Below are 19,457 nucleotides of genomic sequence, written 5' to 3' on the forward strand. Positions count from 1 at the left end.
AGAACACATGAAACAGATTCAAAATTAAAAACTCCATTGAAAGCTGGCAAAACTGCTTGAAAGAAACTAAAGAAAGCTTGTGATCATGAAAGGAAAGCTCTCTTAAAAATAACAAGGAAACAGGAAGTAACAATACAAAGGCTAGAAGATGATGAGAGGATCTATAATTTAAGAATACAAAGTATGAGTGAAGTAGGAGTAAATACAAATGAAATACAAAGGCTATTTACAGAAATAATTAAAGAAAACTTCCCAAGCATAGGAAAAGGAAATGATATTCAGATATGTAAGGCATACAGAACTCCAGCCAGCTATAACCAAAATAGATCTACACCAGACATATAATAATCAAAATCGCAAAAATTCAACACAAGAACAGAATATTAAAAGCTGTCAGAGAAAAGAAACAGATCACCTATAAAGGAAAACCCATGAGAATCATAGCAGACTTCTCAACACAAACCATCAAATCAAGAAGAGCTTGAAGTACTCCAAGCCCTGAAAGAAAATAACCTCCAAACCAGACTGATCTACCTTGCAAAACTATCTCTCAGAATTAATGGAGAAACAAGATGCTTCCATGACGAAGAGGAACTGGGGGAGATCACCAAGTCAAACCTACAAAAAATACTGAAGGACATTCTAGAGAGAAAGAAAAAAAGACCATGGTTTCAGGAACAGTGACAGAGGGGGCTCACTGAATGGTGCAGACACTGGAATGAAGGGGAAAAGTAGGCAACCAACGGCAGAAAAATAGCATGGCAGAGATGAGGCAGAGAAGGCTGGCTATAATCGTTAACATGGATGGCCTTGATACAGTAACAAAAAGAAACACAGGAGATAGTGCCCATCAAGATGCTCTATATAAGAAATACAATTAACCTGAAAGAGGGTTTATGGACTGAAAGTTAAAGATGAGAAAATAATGCTCTATGTGATAAGGAACCAGAAAAAAGTGCAGGTAACTCGCCCCATCAGCTGCAGACGACGTAACACTTTTATACAATGGAGAACTACTCAGCTATAAGGAAGGAAAACCTTGAGGCTCTTGTAAGTAAATGGATACAACTTGAGACCATGCTCAGGGATAAAAAGGTTCAGAATCGCTTAAATAGCGGGTTGCCCCCCTAATCTAAAAACTAAAGGAGTTAGTGGGATACAAAATGTACAATGCACCCTGTGAAAGTGAAAGGGAAGGAACGGTCTAAAAAGGGAAGGCAGTGGACATTGTTAATCTTGTATCATGATTTGAAACCCATATTGTTTTCATCACTCTGTTTAGTTTGGTTTTATTCTGTTCCAATTTGTCTGCTTGCACTAGATTTGATGGCATAGACAGCTATTCCAGAGATAGCAGGATATACTATGGTAAGCATTTTTGATTTCCTATTAACTTAATTTGATGCCCTGTATTGCTTTCACTGTCTTATTTTGATTGGTTTTTTTTAATGTTTTATTTGATTGCCGTCTTGTTTTGACTGACTTTATTTGAATCTATTTTGTTTGACAGTATCAGATCTGAGGGCATAGGTAACTACTTTGAAGACAGTTAAGATTCACTATGATACCCATTCTGGTTTGACTATTATCTTCTTGTGAATTTCTATAATGTCTCCAATATTTTGTTTTTATTGATTTTGTTCTGTACTGCTATGTTCAATTTTATTATGCCTCAAGATATAGGGAATTCTATTGAAGATAATAAGAAACATTATGGTAACCACTGTTAATTACCTTGTATTTTGGTTTTAAGTCATATATTATGTCCATCCTTTTGTTTTGACTGACCCCATTTTGTGTTCTCATTTGGTTTTATTCTCTTCTAAATACATACATACATACATACATACATACATACATACATACATAATGAACCTGTAAACACCTGTAAGAAGCTAAGATACTAAATAATTTAAAATCTTACCACAGATAAACTAACTTCATGAGTGAATTTTGTAAAACACTGAACAAGGTAATGCCAACACTCCACAAGGTTCCACAAGGGTAGTGATACATTTCTACAAGATCAATTATCACCATGATACCAACCCACACAAAGATATCACAAGAAAGGAAAACAAAATATCCTTCATGAATATGATACAAAAGTCTACAACAAATGGGGCTGGAGGTTTAGCTCAGCGGAATAAGTGCCCGCCTTGCAAGCGCATGGTTGTGAGTTCAATTCCGGGTACCGATTTTTTAAAAAAGTCTACAACAAAATTATTAAACTGATTACAACATGACCAGATGGAAGTTAGCCTTAGAATGCAAGGTTAGATTAACATCTACATCAACTATGTAATATACAGTACCGTAAAACTTAAGATAAAAATTACATAGTTATTAGTAAATTTTTAAAAATTTGCAATGTCTGAAACCTATTCAAGACAAATACTCAACAACCTAGGAATAGCAGAAAACTTCCTCACCCTAATGACTGGCATCTCCTAAGAACCAACTATGATCATACCTAAACAGAAGAGATGAACACTTTACCAAGATTAGGAACAAGGCAAGGAAATGTGCTCCCTATAAGTTCTACCAATGCAGTCAGATAAGAAAAGGAGGCATCCAGACTGGAAAAATTATGTTTAATCTTGTATGTAGAAAATCCTAAGTAATTCATACAACAATCATCAGAACTAATAACAGTGACATTTTCAGGATACCAGATCAATATGCAAAACTGGACTGTACATATCTATAAGCAAACAAAATCCAAAAATATTTTTAAAAAAAAACGAAATCCAAAATTAAACTAGAATACAGCTCCACTCACAATAGCATCAAAAAATTACACTTAGAATGAATTTAACTTAGAAATAAATTTTAAAAAGCAAATTTAAGTCCTGCATACTTTAAGTTAAAAAATGTTGCTAGGGGCTGGAGATTTAGCTCAGCGGCATAAGCACCTGCCTTACAAGCAGGCGGTCGTGAGTTCGATCCCTGGTACCCATAAAACAAAACAAAATAAAACCAAAAAAAGCACAAATAATGTTGCTAAAGAAAATGATGCTGGGACAACTTAGATATTCAAAGGTAAAAAGATGACAAATGTCTTATGAAACACAAATTAACTTACTTACTAACTTACTTGAATATAAGAGCTGAAACAATAAAATTGTCTAGGATAAAAGATGGGGAAAAATCTTTAACACCACCCATTAAAGATTTCTTAGGTTCTAAACTTATTGTATGAAAAGTACATTAAGTTGAACCTCATCATAAAAGTCACAATTTACAAGACATCATTTTAAAAAGAGAAACTATAGACAAACACAGCTGATAAAGGACTTACATCAAGAATATACAGAAGTCTCTTAAAACTCAATAATAAAAAGGTAATTTCTGCATAGCCAAAAAGTAAGCAGAGATATTTCAAAGAAATGAATATGCATATTAAAAGATGCTCTAGAGTCTGGATCATCAGTTATCAGGAAAATGGAAATAAAACTACAATGAGATACCACTTCATGTCCAAGAATATTTTAGGGAGTGAGTTTATTAGCGTTGTTTTGTTTTTTTTGGTTTTCTTAAGACAGGGTCTCAATATGTAATTCAGGCTGGCCTTAAACTCGGCATTCTTCCTGGCCCAGCCTTCCAAGCACTGAGATTACAGGCATGTGCCACCTCGCTTATCTCCAATAGTTCTAGTAACATATTACAACATGCCCATAATTCATATGTCTGACTTCTGGTTGGCTTGACCCACCATGATTTGTGCATGACTATGCCATGCATGACTTTAGTACCACTTTGCATCAACAGTGGTACAAATTGCCTGATGGAACAATCATGCATGTACCATCAGTGATTTAAGCCAGCAAGACAAAAACAAATGTTGATAAGAAAGTACAGAAATTAGAACCTTTATATGCTACTGGTGAGAATGTAAAAATGACACATCAATTTTTAAAAGAGCTGAAGTTCCTCAAAAAGTTTAACATGAAGCTATCATACAATCCTAGCAACTCCCAACCCAAGAGAAATAACTTGTCCACACGAAGATTCACATGCGAGTATTCACAGTATCATTATTTCTAACAGCTAAAAAGTGCACCCAACAAATGTTCACTGACTGTTAAGTACAAGGGCAAAACTGTGGCATTACACAACACAGAAGACAATTCTAAAAGGAACAATATGCTTGTGCATAGTATGTCATGGATGAATCAAAACAAAACAAAAAAAAGCAAAAGAAACGAAGTTGGGTGTGGTAAACTGTAACCTCAGCCCTTGAAGAGGGACACTTAAGGAGGAAGCCCATTAATTTGAGGCCAGCTGCGCTTCCACAGGGAGTTCAAAGCTGGCCTGTCTCAAAAAAAAACTTTAAAAACCAAACTCAAGCCTTGCGAGAGCGGGATCATGAGTTCGATCCCCGGTACTGATAAAAACAAACAAAAAACTCAAGGCTGAGGATTTAGCTCAGTGGCACAAATGCCTGCCTGGCAAGCTCCAAGTTATGCATTCGATCCCTGGCACCAAAAAAAACAAAAACAAAACAAAACAAAAAACCACTCAAGAAATATTGTACAGAAGAGACTACATATTGTATGTCCATAAAACAGTCAAAATGAGAATGGGGATTAACTATAAATACACAGAAGGAGGTCCCACTGAAGGGATGAAAACATTCTAAAATGAGTTTACACCTATTGCACAACTTGTTGTTACTAAAATCCAACGAATAGTAGGGCAAATTTTAGTGTTATGTAGCTTGGTAGAAATTTTTTCTTCTATGTCAGAACTTCAAACAATTGGTAATGCAAGGCCACTGAATATTCTCAGATGAGCACTTAAATGATTGATGAATAAAGGAAAAACTAAGCAGGTCACTGAGGTCCTCTTTGTGGTTTTTGCGGGGCGGGGGGGAGAAGTTGTTGTTGTTGTTTTTGGGTGGTGCTGGGGATCAAACCCATGGTCTTGTACACGCAACACAAGAGCTCTTGTACCACTGAGCCACATCCCCAGCCCGGTCATTAATTTTTTTTTTTTTAAAAGAAATATTCTAACATAGGCCTGACTGCTGACTGGAAAAGGTGCAACAATGATGTGATGGGAGGGAAATCCACATTGGTACAATGGTGAGACAGGTCAGCATGTGCATTCCAATACTTCTTAGCTGTGTGCTATTTAAAATCTGATTTCAAACCATGCTGAGTTTAAGTTTCCATGGGTAGAGGAATTATTCAAGTACTCAGGTTTTTTTTTGTTTTTTGTACCAAGGATTGAACTCACGACAGCACGCTTGCCAGGCAGGCGGCGCTTAAGCCACTGAGCTAAATCCCCAGCTTATTCAAGTACTCAACACACTGGCTACATGTGATGCTGTGAGTAAAGGCTTGTGGTGGCAGTGAAAAAATATTAACAAGAGGGGCTGGGGATTTAGCTCAGCGGCATAAGCACCTGCCTTGCAAGCAGGCAGTCGTGAGTTCGATCCCCGGTACTGATAAAAATGAAAAAGACAAAAAAAAAAAAAAAAAAAAAAAAAAAAAAAAAAAAAAATTAACAAGAGAAGCTATAGTAGCTGTGGCTCAATATATATTTGGTAAGTATCATGCACCACAAGAAAGGTTTAGGGCCTTTTTCCAGACCATGTTACAAAGCAATTACCATACATCTATTTTTTAAGAAAGGGAAAAAACACAGTTCTTTTCTCAAAGAAGCAGACTTGGCTGATGCAAAGCTCTACTGACCCAGACAAATTTACTCAGGAATGGCACATATTCTATGTATACTACATGCAGGAATACAAGTTCAATCCAAATGCACACAAATAAAATTACTTAAGATTGATTTTTAAAAAGGAAAATATGGCTGGTCCGATGGCAGTGGGTTACCAGAACTTATTAACATTAGTGTCACTAAAGTTGGTACACCACCCCCCCCCCACTGCTAAATTTGACTGGCTTAAAAAAATAAATAAAATACAAAAAAATCAAAAAGAAAATATGTTACACACAAACCTATAAAGGCAGCAAGTCATTAAAAGTATTAAAACACTAATAATTATTTCCTATTTAGTAAGAAAAGACTTGTGAAACATTTCATTCCACTGCTGATACATTAGAAAAATGAAAGGCATTATGCATACAAGTAGTATTTCCAGCTTCATTTTCACATGCCAAGGAACGACAGTACTTAGTTCAAAGCTGAAAAACCACAGCCTTGTAAATCAATCTGCCCTACCACTTATTTTTTGTAAATATGGCCCACAAAACCTAAAATACTTACTATCTGGCTTCTTTACTAAATAAATAAAATTTTGCAGATTTAACTTATTTATTACTGTTATGTATGAGGTGACATAGTTCAAATTTTAAATGAAGAAATTAAAAGGCAATTTTTCTGGATCTGATAATGCACTGGTTCAAAAGATATCCTTGGCATATCGTGTGGTAAAATAACATACACTGAAATAGCATGCTTTGGAATCAAAGCTGCTCAAATCTGAGTACACCTAAGCAAGACAAAATTTAAGTTCTGAGATGCAGATTTTGCATGTATGCCTACACTCTCCATCCCCGTGTCTGAACAGGACCCAAACCCATTAACATATTAGCAGACAAATGTTAGGTCAACAAATATTCACCCCTCCCTTCTAGCCATGTACCATACTGCAACTTGCACCTCTCTTCTTGTTTTGTACTCGCCCCCAGTCTTTAAAACCAGACATTCTAGGAAACAGTTCAACAACGTATCCCACTCCCTTACCCATCCTTTGTCAACCTACCAATCAAGAACTATCTCTGCAATTTCTCTATCTCTAAACTTCAGAAAACACACATGTGCAAATATTTTCTTTCAAACTCAAAGATAAAACTCTTAGCCCTAGAATAACCCTACCCACTTCAGACTCTTCATGTTTACAAACCATTTCATCGTTGTCTTTCCAAATAAAGTACCCTATTCATTTTTAGTTAGTCCTCATTTCTGAGTTTGCAATGCCACCTTTAAACTTGCTGGTTAAAAACCAGATTTTCTAGGTGAAAAAGCCATCCAAACTGATTTGCTGTGACAGTCCTGATCTAGGTCTACAAACACAAAAGGATTAATGACACACTCTTCACTTGCAAAATATATGGCCTCATCACTATCTGGGCCTCAACTTTCCCCCATTTCAAATACTCTGAAACCAAATTTGATAAATGCCTGGAAAACAGAAGCAAGCACCGTGTGTCTGACAACAAATCATCCATTTCCTGAAAGACTAAGATTTGCCACCCAAATTCCTAAAATAATTTTCATGCTTGTAGCTTGATGCCTGGAACCTTCTTTTCTCTTCTTCATTTCCTACGTTCTAGATTAATAATGATTTTTAAATTCAACACATAAAAGAACCTAAGTATACAAAAAGGAAATATATATCTACTTATTAGCATGCTGTGCCATTTAAAATTATAAATATTTAAGAATCTGGCAAAAAATTTTAAATAAAATGATTTATGTGAAAAAGTAATATAGTAACCATACATATGGGAAAGAACCTTCAAGAAACAAAGCAAAATATTAATTGTGGTGGTATTTCAAGTGTTGACACTAAATGAGTTTTTTCCTGTGTTGTATAGCTTCACTGCAATGAACCTGTACTGTGTTTGATGCTGAAAGACTACCACAGGCAGCCGAACAACAAAACATACATAACTAAAGCTGAAGTGAATATAAAGGAGGTGTACCCAAGTACTAATCAACCACAGACTGCTTTACTAGCTGTATGTACAGCCTGAACAACATGAAGTATTTACAGAAGGCACAGAACACCCAGGACACTTCTAGGAAAAAGGGATCGTCCTCTTCTTATGCAAAATACTTGTAATGTCATCAGTGGCAAGAGATTTTCTAGAGTTCAAGGTGGTGTTAGAGTAATGGTTCTTACCCAGGTTTAAGCTTGAAGAGGATCCATGTGAAGAGAGGGAAGGAGGTGGTGTCTGTGAATGTCCTGGCCCCTGACTAGGGAGAGGCATGCCCACGGGTCCAGGAGAGGAGGAAAAGCTAAGGCCGTTATAAAAACTGTGTCCAATGGGGGCCAAGCTGCTCGATGTCCTCTTATAAAGGTCACTGCTGCCAGTCAGGGAGTCACGGCGGGAGCCACTGCCAGTGTTGGAGTTTGCAACTAAAATGGAATTAAAACAATGCAGATAAGAACAGGCCTGTTCTTCGAAGAACAAGCCCAGTGACCTGTCCTAGTACTTTGATCCAGACTCCTTACCACCGCAAATTTGTCAGCAGAGACAGCCTGTTAATGTAGCAGTTCTACAGGGTAGATAAAGTAAAAAAGAGGACATGGCTCAGGTTAACATGAAACTTTTTTGTTCAAACCATCACACATATATGCCAAATTTACCTTCCTTTGGTGTTGTATATTATGGGAAAGGAGTGGGTTTTAAAAGCTCTGACGGCCACATGAACTATGGGAAAAGGTGAAAGAAAATGGACTAGAAAGAATGCCTTTCATCAACCCAAAGGGTCTAACAGAAAAATGGAATACAGGAAAAAAAAAAAAAAAAAAAAAAAAAAAAAGATCTATAAATGGGGTCCTGCCCCACAACACAAAACTTACATCGGAAAGCCTGTTTCTCAGTGGGCTCAATCTAGCTACTACTAGCCTCTGATTCCAATTAGGGTATTTTCTCTCAAACATGCCCTTCTATTTTGAGATCACATTGTTTTACAACCACTTCAATTCCCATTGTTCAACGACAATTCCTGCTGTTTTCTCCCATAAAAACATTAAAAATATCATAGACTTATAATTAATATCCTTCCTCCCAATTTTCCACAATGCCTACCTTAATGTTTTTCAAAAGACTGGAGAAAACTCCTAACTCGTTATGGTCTGCAAACTACCATGGGGCCCAGTCTCGAATATGGAACATTCAGCCCTGTGATCTTCACTAAGTCCTACTCCCTAAATTTTTAACATCCACATTTCTATAGTTCCCTCCACATTTATCACAACGCCTATAAAAATCTGCCCTAGTTTTCAAGTCCCTGAAACAAACTGACTGTGTGAGTACAAATAAGTAGCAACATGAGCATGGACCTAATATAGGCCCCAACTGTGTAACTTGATTTTAATAGTCCATTATCTCAAAGATTATGTGGGCTGGCTGGATTCCCTGAGGGCTCGGTCCAGACTTGTCTGTAGTATTTGTCCAGGGTTCCAAGCATTGTCAGGGTTCCAGAAAGATTGTAAAAAATAATTAAAATCAGTTTTAACAGCATATCAGTCTGATTTCTACCTGCTGTTCCAAACCCTCCAAGAGCTGATCCCAGGGTGGCACCAAGAGAACTGCTGCTTCCAAATCCCAAGGATGTGTTGGCAGGCTGGGCAGAGCCCTGGGAGAAGAGGGAGCTGTTCTGTGAGTTGCTGCTCAGAGAATTGTTGCCATAGAAAGAGCTGGATGCCAAATTGTTATTAGGCTGCTGCTGGGGCTGGGGCTGAGGCTGCTGGGTTCCTAAAGGGCGAAATGGTCCATTTGTTGTTCCAGCAAGACCACCGGCTGCTCCATTTGCTGAGGCTGCAGCTGCTGCAACAGCTATGAAAAAGAAGGCAAACGGTTTGACTATAAAAGGGGCCTGGTCACATTTCCAAACCACATTTTTATGCATTTTTTTAAAAAAACCTTTTAATGCTATCTTTTCAAGGCAAAAACAGATCTTATAAAGGCCTATAAAAATCTTTGATCTCAAAGTTTCTATTTTTACTTTCAATTTAAAGTTAAAAATATCATGGGAGCAAGCTCACTATGTTGGCAGTTAAAGTTTCTATACATTAAAAGGGGTACAAACATAAAATGTATCCATTAAATACTGCTACTTTCTAAAATCTCAAATTTTATATGTATCTATGGTGAAGTCTTTTTTTTAAACAATGTCTCCTACACACTTAAGTCCTTTCAAATTCCTGTTTTAGCAGGCTTCTAAGTATCTTCCTAGATACTCTCTCCTGTTCCTACTTTAAAAAAAAAAAAAAAAAAAAGCATGTAAATCTCAATTTAAAAAGTACCACTTCCCCAAATAAATATATTCCTCTGCCAATTCTTACTACTTTTGCTCACTTCCTCGATACCTGTGCTTAAGCCAAAAAATACACACACATCCCAAAAATATTATCTGAAAAACAATGATTTGGGTTTCTGTGACTTCAGCCTTGGAATTCTTTCAACAGTGTCACTTTATGTGGGTAATCCAACTTCTTACGCTCCCAGGGACAGTCTTTGCTTTTTTTTTTTTTCTCTCCCGGATGGTGCTGGGGATTAAACTCAGGGCCTTGTGCATGGGAGGCAAGCATTTTACTACTGAGCCACATCTCCAGCCATCACTTCTAACCTGATGATACATTCTCCTCAAGAGACTCAAGAATCCACTGAGATCAAATGTTGCTTCTTCTATATTTAAAATATTACAGGGAGGATATGCCATATTGATGCCGTACATTTGTGCAATAATATAGGACAAATATATATGCCGTATATTTGTGCTATCAAATATAGCACATTTCCCTCTACTTTTGATAATGTCATGATTAGTCCCACTCCTTTTGATCTGTGACAGGAGTCAGTAAGATGCACCTCACCTGCTTGGGCGGCTGAGGAACTAATGATGACTGGGGCAGGAGCTACTAGCCGAACAGGAGCTCCAAGACCATTTCTGGCTCCAGCATTCACCACAAGGGCACCAGTTTGGTCATAGTAAGCAGCAGGTGCCAAGACAGGATAACCTAGAAATGTTAAAGCAACATATAAAAACATATAACTTCATCCTCTCTTATCCACAGCTCCACTTTCCACATTTTTAATTGTCCACAGTAGACAGCATGAAAGAATACTAAACAGAAAACCCAGAAACAATTCATATGTTTTAAGTTGCATGCCATTCTGAGTAGCGTAACCAAATTCACATATTCTGTTCTATCTGCTGGGGATATAAATAGTCCCTTTGTCTGACATTTCTGTGCTGTAAATGCTACCCACGTGTTAGTCACTTGTAGCCATCTTGGTTATCAGATTGTCTCAGTATTAGATCAACTTTGGAACTGCAATGCTTCTGTACAAGAAATCCTTATTTATTTAGTAAGGTTCCTAAAAGTAATGATGTTAGCCATCTGGATAGGCCACAGACACCATTATAAGTGCTAAGTGATAAAGTAAAAGTTCTTGACATAAAAAATTAAAACTCATATGCTGAAGTTATTAAGATCTACAGTGAGGTACTCTTGGTAATCTTTTACTGTGCCTGATTTATAAATTAAGCTTTCTCCTAGGGAAAAAACTGTGTGTATACACAGAGTTCACTATTATCCACAGTTTTAAGACATCTAGGGTCTGAAAACTCCAATGGATGAAGAAAGAGAGACATCTACCGTACTAAACAAGTTATCTCCCTGTCTACTAACATATTGCAAATAGTCAGAAACTCAGCTGTAGGATCAGGAGGCCTGGAATTATATCCTGGCTCCATCAAGTAGCTAGCTGAATGTCCTTGAGTATCTGAGCACCCATTTCTGCATCTACAAAAGAAGAGGAGTAATAATACCACTTGCCTCAATAAGGCCTGGCAAAAACTAAGTAAAATATGAATGTAAAGCATTTAGCATAGTGTTTGGTACATAACCACTTGCCTCAATAAGGCCTGGCAAAAACTAAGTAAAATATGAATGTAAAGCATTTAGCATAGTGTTTGGTACATATGAAGTACATAATGAAGAAGTGTTACTTATCCTCTACCAATTGTTAGAAAGGCAATGTGGTGTGACAGGCAATACCTGTGCTCTTCCCTATTGCCAAGGCTATCATCAGTAATCAAATAGGGACAACATAGTGTTTTTTGGCTAAATAACGAAAGTTACAATGGCTGTTACAATCATTTTCAAATAATCAAACACAAATATTCTGCAAGGAATAGTCTGCAAGAAAAAAAAAAAAACAGGCCTTAATATTAGGTAAGTTGGAAACTCTCCCTAATTTGAGCCATATGAGTAACCAGAAATAATATCCTAATAAAAAACATTCAATTATTAACAAAATAAATGAAGTAAGTTAACATTATTATTGAATTTAGGAACAGATTAATTAGGCTATACTACACAGTCAATAAAGTTCTACTACATCCAATCCCAAAAGTATAAGACAAAGTATAGGGCAGTATACCAAAATCAAAATTACATTTATGATATATGTACATTTATAACTCAGAGTTAGGCAGCTAAAAAGCCCTCTATAACTTGGGAGAAATCCCAGCTGAGCAAGGAATGGCCCTGCAAGACCAGGAATTTCTTACTATACATTTCAAATACGTAAGTACAACCGGGTGTGGTAGCACAAGCCTATATCTCAGCACTCAGAAGGCTGAAACAGGTAGATCCCCACAAGTTCAAGACCAGCCTGGTCCCAATAATGAGTTCATAGCCAACCTTAACTACATAGCAAGATGCTATCTCAAAAAAGTATACATACATACATATATACACACTTAAAAGTCATTGGAGTGAAGCCAGGCGTGGTGGCTCACGCCTGTAATCCCAGCACTCAGGAGGCTGAGATGGGAGGATCGTTGCGAGTTCAAGACCAGCCTGGGCTACAAAGTGAGCCCAAAGCCAGCCTGAACTACAGAGTGAGACCCCGTCTCAAAAAAGACAAAAAAAAGTCATTGGAGTGAAGCCAAAATAGGGTGGTCATTTTACTCATTCTTAATCCTGAGAGAAAACAGAGGTCTACATATATTCCAAGAAAACCACATATTCCAAGCTGTGTGAACAAACCTATCTCCAACATAAGATTTAAGACTGGCTCAGAACAATGCTCTCATCAGTGAACTATGGTCTAAGAGAGGGCAAGTGTATATCTTCCTTGCCAGTCCTCCTTGCAGTCACAATGAGTGTAGGCTCACTGAAAACATTGCCCACTCACCTCAGTATCACCCCCAAACAAGCTGACTCTACCTCCCTCCTAAAGGAGGACTAACTAGAACGCTGACTTACCTGGCATGCCTGCAGCCAGACCTTGTCCAAAAGCAAGAGCAGAATTCACTGCTGCAGCTGCCACTAGTGGATCTGTTTGTTGTCCCTGCTGGTTCTGATTTGGAGTCAAAGGACGCTGACTGGCTCCTCCACGGAGAACCTGGGAATATAAAACAGGAATAAGTCCAACTACTTTATTCTCATTAAAAATATAAGGCTTGGGAGGCGGCTGAGGTTGGAGAATGAAGCAAGAGGATTGCTGCAAGTCTAAGGCCAACCTCAGCTACACAGTGAGTTCAAGGTCACCCTAAACTACACAGTGAGACCCGTCTTTTAAAAAAAAAAAAAAAAAAGGCTAACATAAAACCTAAAATTAAAGAAATTAAATGATAAGGTAGAGTAACATATACCAAGCATGCTAATACTGAGGGGGTTTTTTTAACATAAAATTTAGGGCGATTTTTATCCCCTCTCCATTTCACTATAACTTGCAACAATTCTAGGCATCAAGAAAAGGGCATAATCCAATAAAAGAAAAGGATATTCAGTATTTAGTCTAGCAGTTAACAATTCTTTCCCAATTCAATTTAAAAAGCTCCTATAAGTGTTTGTTTGTTTTTGAGACAGGGTCTCACTATGTAGTTCAAACTGGCCTTGAACTTGCTATGTAACCCGGGCTGGTCTCATACTCATAGTAATCCTCCTGCCTCAGCCTCCTCAGTGCTACAGACATGTGCCAGCACACTCAGCAAAAAGCTCTTATAAATTAACATTGATATGGCAGATTTAAGATTTATATCCAAAAAGAGTTGTAAAATCTTAAAAGCAAAAAAAAGAACACCTCTCCTTGGGGTGGCAGGCTATTTGGAAATCCCCAAAGTGATCTGAAAATGGTGTTCAGCAGGTAATTACAGTATGTATAACTGAATGAAAATTTCACTATCAATCTAAAGATCCCCTTTCATTATGTTAGTTTTATAATATTAAATGGAGAGCCCTTTGAACACTTTTCTCATTTAAAAAAAAAATTCAGTATCACTATTTCACCTACAGTTGCACTGACCAAGGAGTCTGATACTAAGAAGGCATTCATCAACAACAATTCCTGAACGCAAATACACACACAACTGAGAACTCACACAGAGTGCTTGCCTATTAAGAGTAATATCTTGTAACAATTAAATACAGTAAATAAAGTCACATTTACATAACAGCATGTATCATTCCCATTTACCTGCTGCTGCCCTTGCTGAGTCTGTGGGGTGGTCTGCTGATTAGCAGAATTAGTTGCTGCGGCAGCAGCAGCAGCTTGCTGCTGGAAGAGACTTGCAGGATAGACTCCCCAGGGAGTAACTCCGTAATACTGGTGAGGGACCACAGCTGGGCCTAAAAACAGCAAAACAAGGCGAAGGAAAGTTTACAGTAGTAAGACTCATCCCAGGTGTCCTTAAGAGTACATCTAACTCAACAGATCTCCTGTAAAAATACTAACTTAAAAAAATAGATTGATTATTCATTAATTCTCTTTTTTAAAAATAGAAAATATTATACAAGATCCTCACACCAAAGTCTTCTTAATTTAGTAGGATATTCTAGGCCTAGAGGAAGAGACACTGTCAAATTATTAGACACTGAAAGGAGAATAATTGCTAGAAGCTGGAAAGTGTTGCTGGATTTAACAGATGGAGGAATTGCAAGACATCAAGATTTTCCCATGAGAAAAATTATGCAGATAGAAATAGACGAAGTTGGTTGCTAGAAGGGAACTCAATGGAAGATCTGTGTGCTTAAAGTAATGGAAAAGAAGAAAATTTCATTATGTTCTACTTTCAGTGATATGAGTGACACTTGGAGGGGACTGATAGGTACTAAACCCTGGTATGTTATTAACTCCAGAAACATGAATTCTTACCACTGTTCTGACAACAAAACCCACACACTCAAGTGAAAGTTCACCTAATTCCAAAAAGACTTGGTTTTCTTCTATTTTTAAAGTCACAAAAGTGACTCAAAACAACGACATTCAGACATTGACATGATTTTGATTTTTTTTTTTTTGTACCGGAAATAAAATTCACAACATCAGGCTTGCCAGGCAGGTGCTGTGCCACTGAGCTATATCCCTGAACCTGATATATGATTTTTAAATTTAAGTCAAGTTGAACACAAATACAAAAACAAAACACATGCTTTAATTTGTTAAAGACAAGCTAAATATCCTTTTAAAAACTAAACACCCCACTATCATCCAAATGATCTCTATACCTTCTCTGGAATAAGCTATAGTCAGTCTCTACCATATAAGGTAGGCAGCAGAGCCATAATAAAATTGTATCAATAACAACTTCAGCATGGCACAAGTCTAATCTTTAGAATTCTCTGATGAACCTGGTGATAAGAAACACCAAGGATGCATAGTGCCAACCAAGGAAAAGGTTCAAAAATAATACTTAAATAAACCTGCTGAAACATCTCCAACTGAAACTTTAATAAATAAAGCAACGATTAATATTTGCAACTTGAGTCATAAGTAGCCAAGTCTTACATTAGTTCCAAAGGGTTGTTTCAAGGATTATACCTATCTTGACCCAGTCACTGACTCTGAAATAAGCACATAATACAGTATGTCAAAAGAAACCGACACATGTTGTTTCCCCATTTAGGATTCTAAAGCACACATTATCAGATGGTATCACTCACTGTCCCATGATCTACTTTGATATTTCTAAGTTAGCATTTTCTGTACCTGTGGGTTTAGCAAAGACCAAGAAATTCTGTTTACAACCAAGGTGCCCACCATTGTTAACACTACATCTGGGTGTAAAATGAAGGTACTCTTTAGTACAGCTATGCTATGATATGAGCTATTACAATAAGCAAACAGATAAAAGCACTTTTGGCTTGGCAAGACCTTATTAGTCTAAACACCACACCTCAAAGCTAAAGAAAGACAACTCATCTGATTAGTCAGTTGAAAAAAATAGAGGGGAAAAAATGCAAAGATTCTACCTGTGCCTTAGTTTCCTCATTTATGAAACAGCTGTAATAAGCAACTAGGGGTATGGTCATATTTACCCTAAAAGGATGGACTGCAACTTATAGTCCCAAAAGCCAAAAAAGAGAATCTCTGCTGGGCAGAGTCTCCTAGTATCTTAAACATTTCCATTATACTTTAAATTTTCTCAACTGGCATTTCTACTACTGTCTCCTGGTCATAGGACCTAATATTGAATTTAGGATGCCCCAGGGTGATCAGTTAATTGATACTGGCTCATGAAAATGTCCGCTTCAATTGCTATGTGATTAACACAACAGTTAATCACATGTTGAATAGTTAATATTTCCTATTATGTGGAAAGTCATATTCAGTCTGGTTCAGTTTGTGAATACAAAAAAAGACCCTTACTACCAATCATCTTACTGACTCCAACTGTCATCCTTGCAACTAATTCTCTGATTCAAGTAGCATATCTTAAAAAAGCAGTGAAAAGGGAAAAGAGGGGAATGGGGAGAAACAAAGGAAAAGGGAAACAGGAAAGCAAAAGGAAGGGAAAGGAGGAAGAGGAAGAAGAGGAGGAAGAGGACAAGAGAAGAACAAGAACAAGAATGCCAGAAGTGATGGCATAGGCTTATAACTCCAGCACTAGAGAGGCTGAAGCAGGAGGACTTCTGTAAATTCAAGACCAGCCTGGGCTACATAATCAAGTTTAAGGCCAGCCTGGATTATATGAGATCCTGTCTCAAAAACAAACAAATAATCCTAATTCTACAACATTTAAATTGTATACTCTCACAAAAGACAGCTTTCTACACCATAAACATAAAGTGTAACCATCCGACAATCATACAGAACCAAAGCACTTGGAACAACACCTGGCAGTTAAATATTCAGTAAATGTTAGTGGTGATTAACCAAGATCATTCTACTAGAAAAAGCATTATATTTTTGTCAAAAGTGGAACAGGGGGCTCCGTATGTTCACATGACAACCAGGGAAGCAATTCTAAAGAAAAGCTAAGAAATAGCTGGGCAGGCAGTACAAGCCTATAAATTCCAGTACTCTAGGAAGCTGAAGCAAGAAGATCAAAAGTTCAAGCCTAGCCTGGGCAATTTAGTGAGACCCTGCCTCAAAAGTTAAGTGGAGCTGGGGATGTAGCTCTGTGTAAAGGTTGTAAGCTGAATCTTCAGCACTGCAAAACAACAAAAAAACAAAAACTAAGAAACAGAATACTGTACAAAGTTCATGACTTCATAAATGCTAACTATATTATTGTAGTAGTATTTAGTCATGATTAACCCAACTTAAAGAGATGTGCCCCAAAGAATAATTTACTTTGGAAGATACTTTGTCCTAATGATGAACTCAATTCAGCGGGTGACAGCAAATACAACACAGTCAAACAGAAAAGAAGGCTTCAAGAGAAAATCTTAGGAAAGTTTCAAGGGAAAGAAAACTCATGAACATACCAAAAGCAAATAAAAACAATGTAGTTGAGGATTTAGCTCAGTAGCACAGTGCATGCCTGGCAAGCACGAGGTCATGAGTTTGATTCCTGATATGGAAAAAAATAATAATAAAATAAAAATAAAAACAAGCCTGGCAAGCATGATATCCCCAGTACCAAGTAAAATAAAAAAAAATAAAATAAAATACAATGTTGCAGGGCCAGGGGTTTAGCCCAGCAGCATAAGCACCTGCCTGGTAAGTGTAAGGTCATGAGTCTGATCCCTAGTACCAAATAAATCCAAAACAAAACACCTCACCAATGTAGTAATCAATGATAGAGAAATAATGGAGTGGTTACCAAGGAAAGCTTCCTAAAGCTAATCATGCCAACCAAGAAGCTTTCCAGGGGGCTGGGGATTTGGCTCAGTGGCATAAGCGCCTGCCTTGCAAGCAGGCAGTCATGAGTTCGATCCCTGGTACCGATAAAAATGAAAAGACCAAAAAACAAAAGAAGCTTTCCGGGAAAGAACTGGGAAATAGAGTTTACTACAGAAGACAATGGAGACCACATGGTCCAAAGAGTAAGGTCTAAATCAGAATAGTACCTGCAGCAAAAGGAAATCAGATCAGTGCTGCTGCTACCGTGTTGGTGTTAGCAAATGGTAGCCAATCAGACAGAAGATAGTGATTCACAGGTTCAGATCTCCACAGATGAGTCATGGAGAAAGTCCCATACAGTGGATCCCAACCCTAACTAGCCTTGAGCATTACATGACAGCACCTCAAACTATTAATTCCAAGGAACCACCACTGTCCAAGCAGGTGGTAATGGTGCATCATATTTGATTATGACTAGCACATCATATTAGGGTGGGAAATAGAAAAATCATTATACAGTTTAGACAGAAAGGTGAAGGGACATGATTTTTGTTTAAAAACTATTTCTTGGAACAAAACAGAGAGTGGAAAAAGGGAAAGAGGCAAGAAATTAGGAATCTGCATGAGAGAACAGTATCAGGAATTGAAGTATGGTAGCTAGTAGTATGAAGAGACCTGGCTATGGATAGAAATTGCTAAAATACAAGTAATCAACTGAAAGCTCAATGGCTCCAAAATACCTATGGAGGTATGCATGGTTAATCTTCTTCTGAATACACTGGAGACAGAGGGGCCCATGTTATAGCTCAGTATATTCAGCTGACAAGTGGGTAGCACTGAAAATCAGGAGATATTTCCACTAGAGACATGTATTTGGAGGAATATAAAAATACATGCCCATCTCAAATGACTTTCCATCAGATGAGAAAATCCTTCATGCAAAATATCTCACCTAGTGTCGCTGCTGCAGCCAATCCAGCTGTGTAGGGGTCCGTCCCTGGGGGAGCAGCACTGATGATGTATGGATTGGGTACAAATGCAGCGGGAGCTAAACCTGCTGAAAACATTCCTGTCAGTAAAAACAAACTTGACCACAACTGTAGCCCTACCAAATAGCTATATATTTGGCTACCACCTCAGTCTGTGAGTGGAAAAGGGGAAGAAAAAAAAAGAAGATTGGAATGAAATTTTAAAAAGGAAAAATATTGCAATGAGATTTAGCTAGTATTTTTTTATTACCCTTTGCTAAAGAAAAACTTAAAACTTTATACAGTTTTAAATTCAGCATATTTGTTAAAAATTGTAATTAATTTGGGGGATGTCCCAATCCTAGGGATCAAACCCAGGGCCTCATAACATGTAAGGCAATCATTTCTCCTCTGAGTTATTTCTCAGCCCTAAACTAACTTTAATTATTAAAATAGAATAAAAGACTTTCATGAAATGGGATAGAGGGAGAGATTTGTTTCCATTTAAAAGAAACTCCCGAAAGTTTATAAAGGCTACCTACGGCCTATAATTATACAGTATCAGGCCCAGGCAAAGGTTTTTGTGATAAAGTCAAGCTTTAATTTAATCCAAGTTTTTTCTCTAACACTGGTGATCTGCTCTCCATCAACTGTGCCATTTGGCACACATAAAATCTGTGGCCCTATTAGTTTGCACTTA

The 19,457-nt window shown here is 37.4% G+C and overlaps 1 protein-coding gene and 1 non-coding gene across 18 annotated transcripts in view; both read right to left on the reverse strand.

The window, feature by feature from the left end:
- Positions 1-19,457, reverse strand: part of Pum1 (pumilio RNA binding family member 1) — a 123,635-nt gene that overhangs the window by 25,292 nt on the left and 78,886 nt on the right. For 7 of the 17 annotated variants that reach the window (XM_003471244.5, XM_023565654.2, XM_023565653.2 and 4 more), the window contains 6 exons: positions 18,742-18,843; positions 14,199-14,350; positions 12,986-13,124; positions 10,583-10,726; positions 9,246-9,542; positions 7,880-8,116 (listed from right to left, as the gene is read on the reverse strand). In XM_003471244.5, the coding sequence (XP_003471292.1) occupies positions 7,880-8,116; positions 9,246-9,542; positions 10,583-10,726; positions 12,986-13,124; positions 14,199-14,350; positions 18,742-18,843 (1,071 nt within the window). Of the gene's footprint in view, positions 1-7,879; positions 8,117-9,245; positions 9,543-10,582; positions 10,727-12,985; positions 13,125-14,198; positions 14,351-18,741; positions 18,847-19,457 lie in introns of all 17 variants that reach the window. The other 10 variants (XM_063235937.1, XM_005004247.4, XM_063235939.1 and 7 more) reach the window with 2 other exon arrangements.
- Positions 12,790-12,862, reverse strand: LOC111757258 (small nucleolar RNA SNORD103/SNORD85). Its single transcript, XR_002791630.1, has one exon. It is a non-coding gene; the product is annotated as a small nucleolar RNA SNORD103/SNORD85 (small nucleolar RNA).

This window comes from Cavia porcellus, unplaced genomic scaffold (assembly GCF_034190915.1).
Source record: "Cavia porcellus strain 051 isolate PalLab524CR breed Dunkin Hartley unplaced genomic scaffold, mCavPor4.1 scaffold_25, whole genome shotgun sequence".
NCBI lineage: Eukaryota > Metazoa > Chordata > Mammalia > Rodentia > Caviidae > Cavia > Cavia porcellus.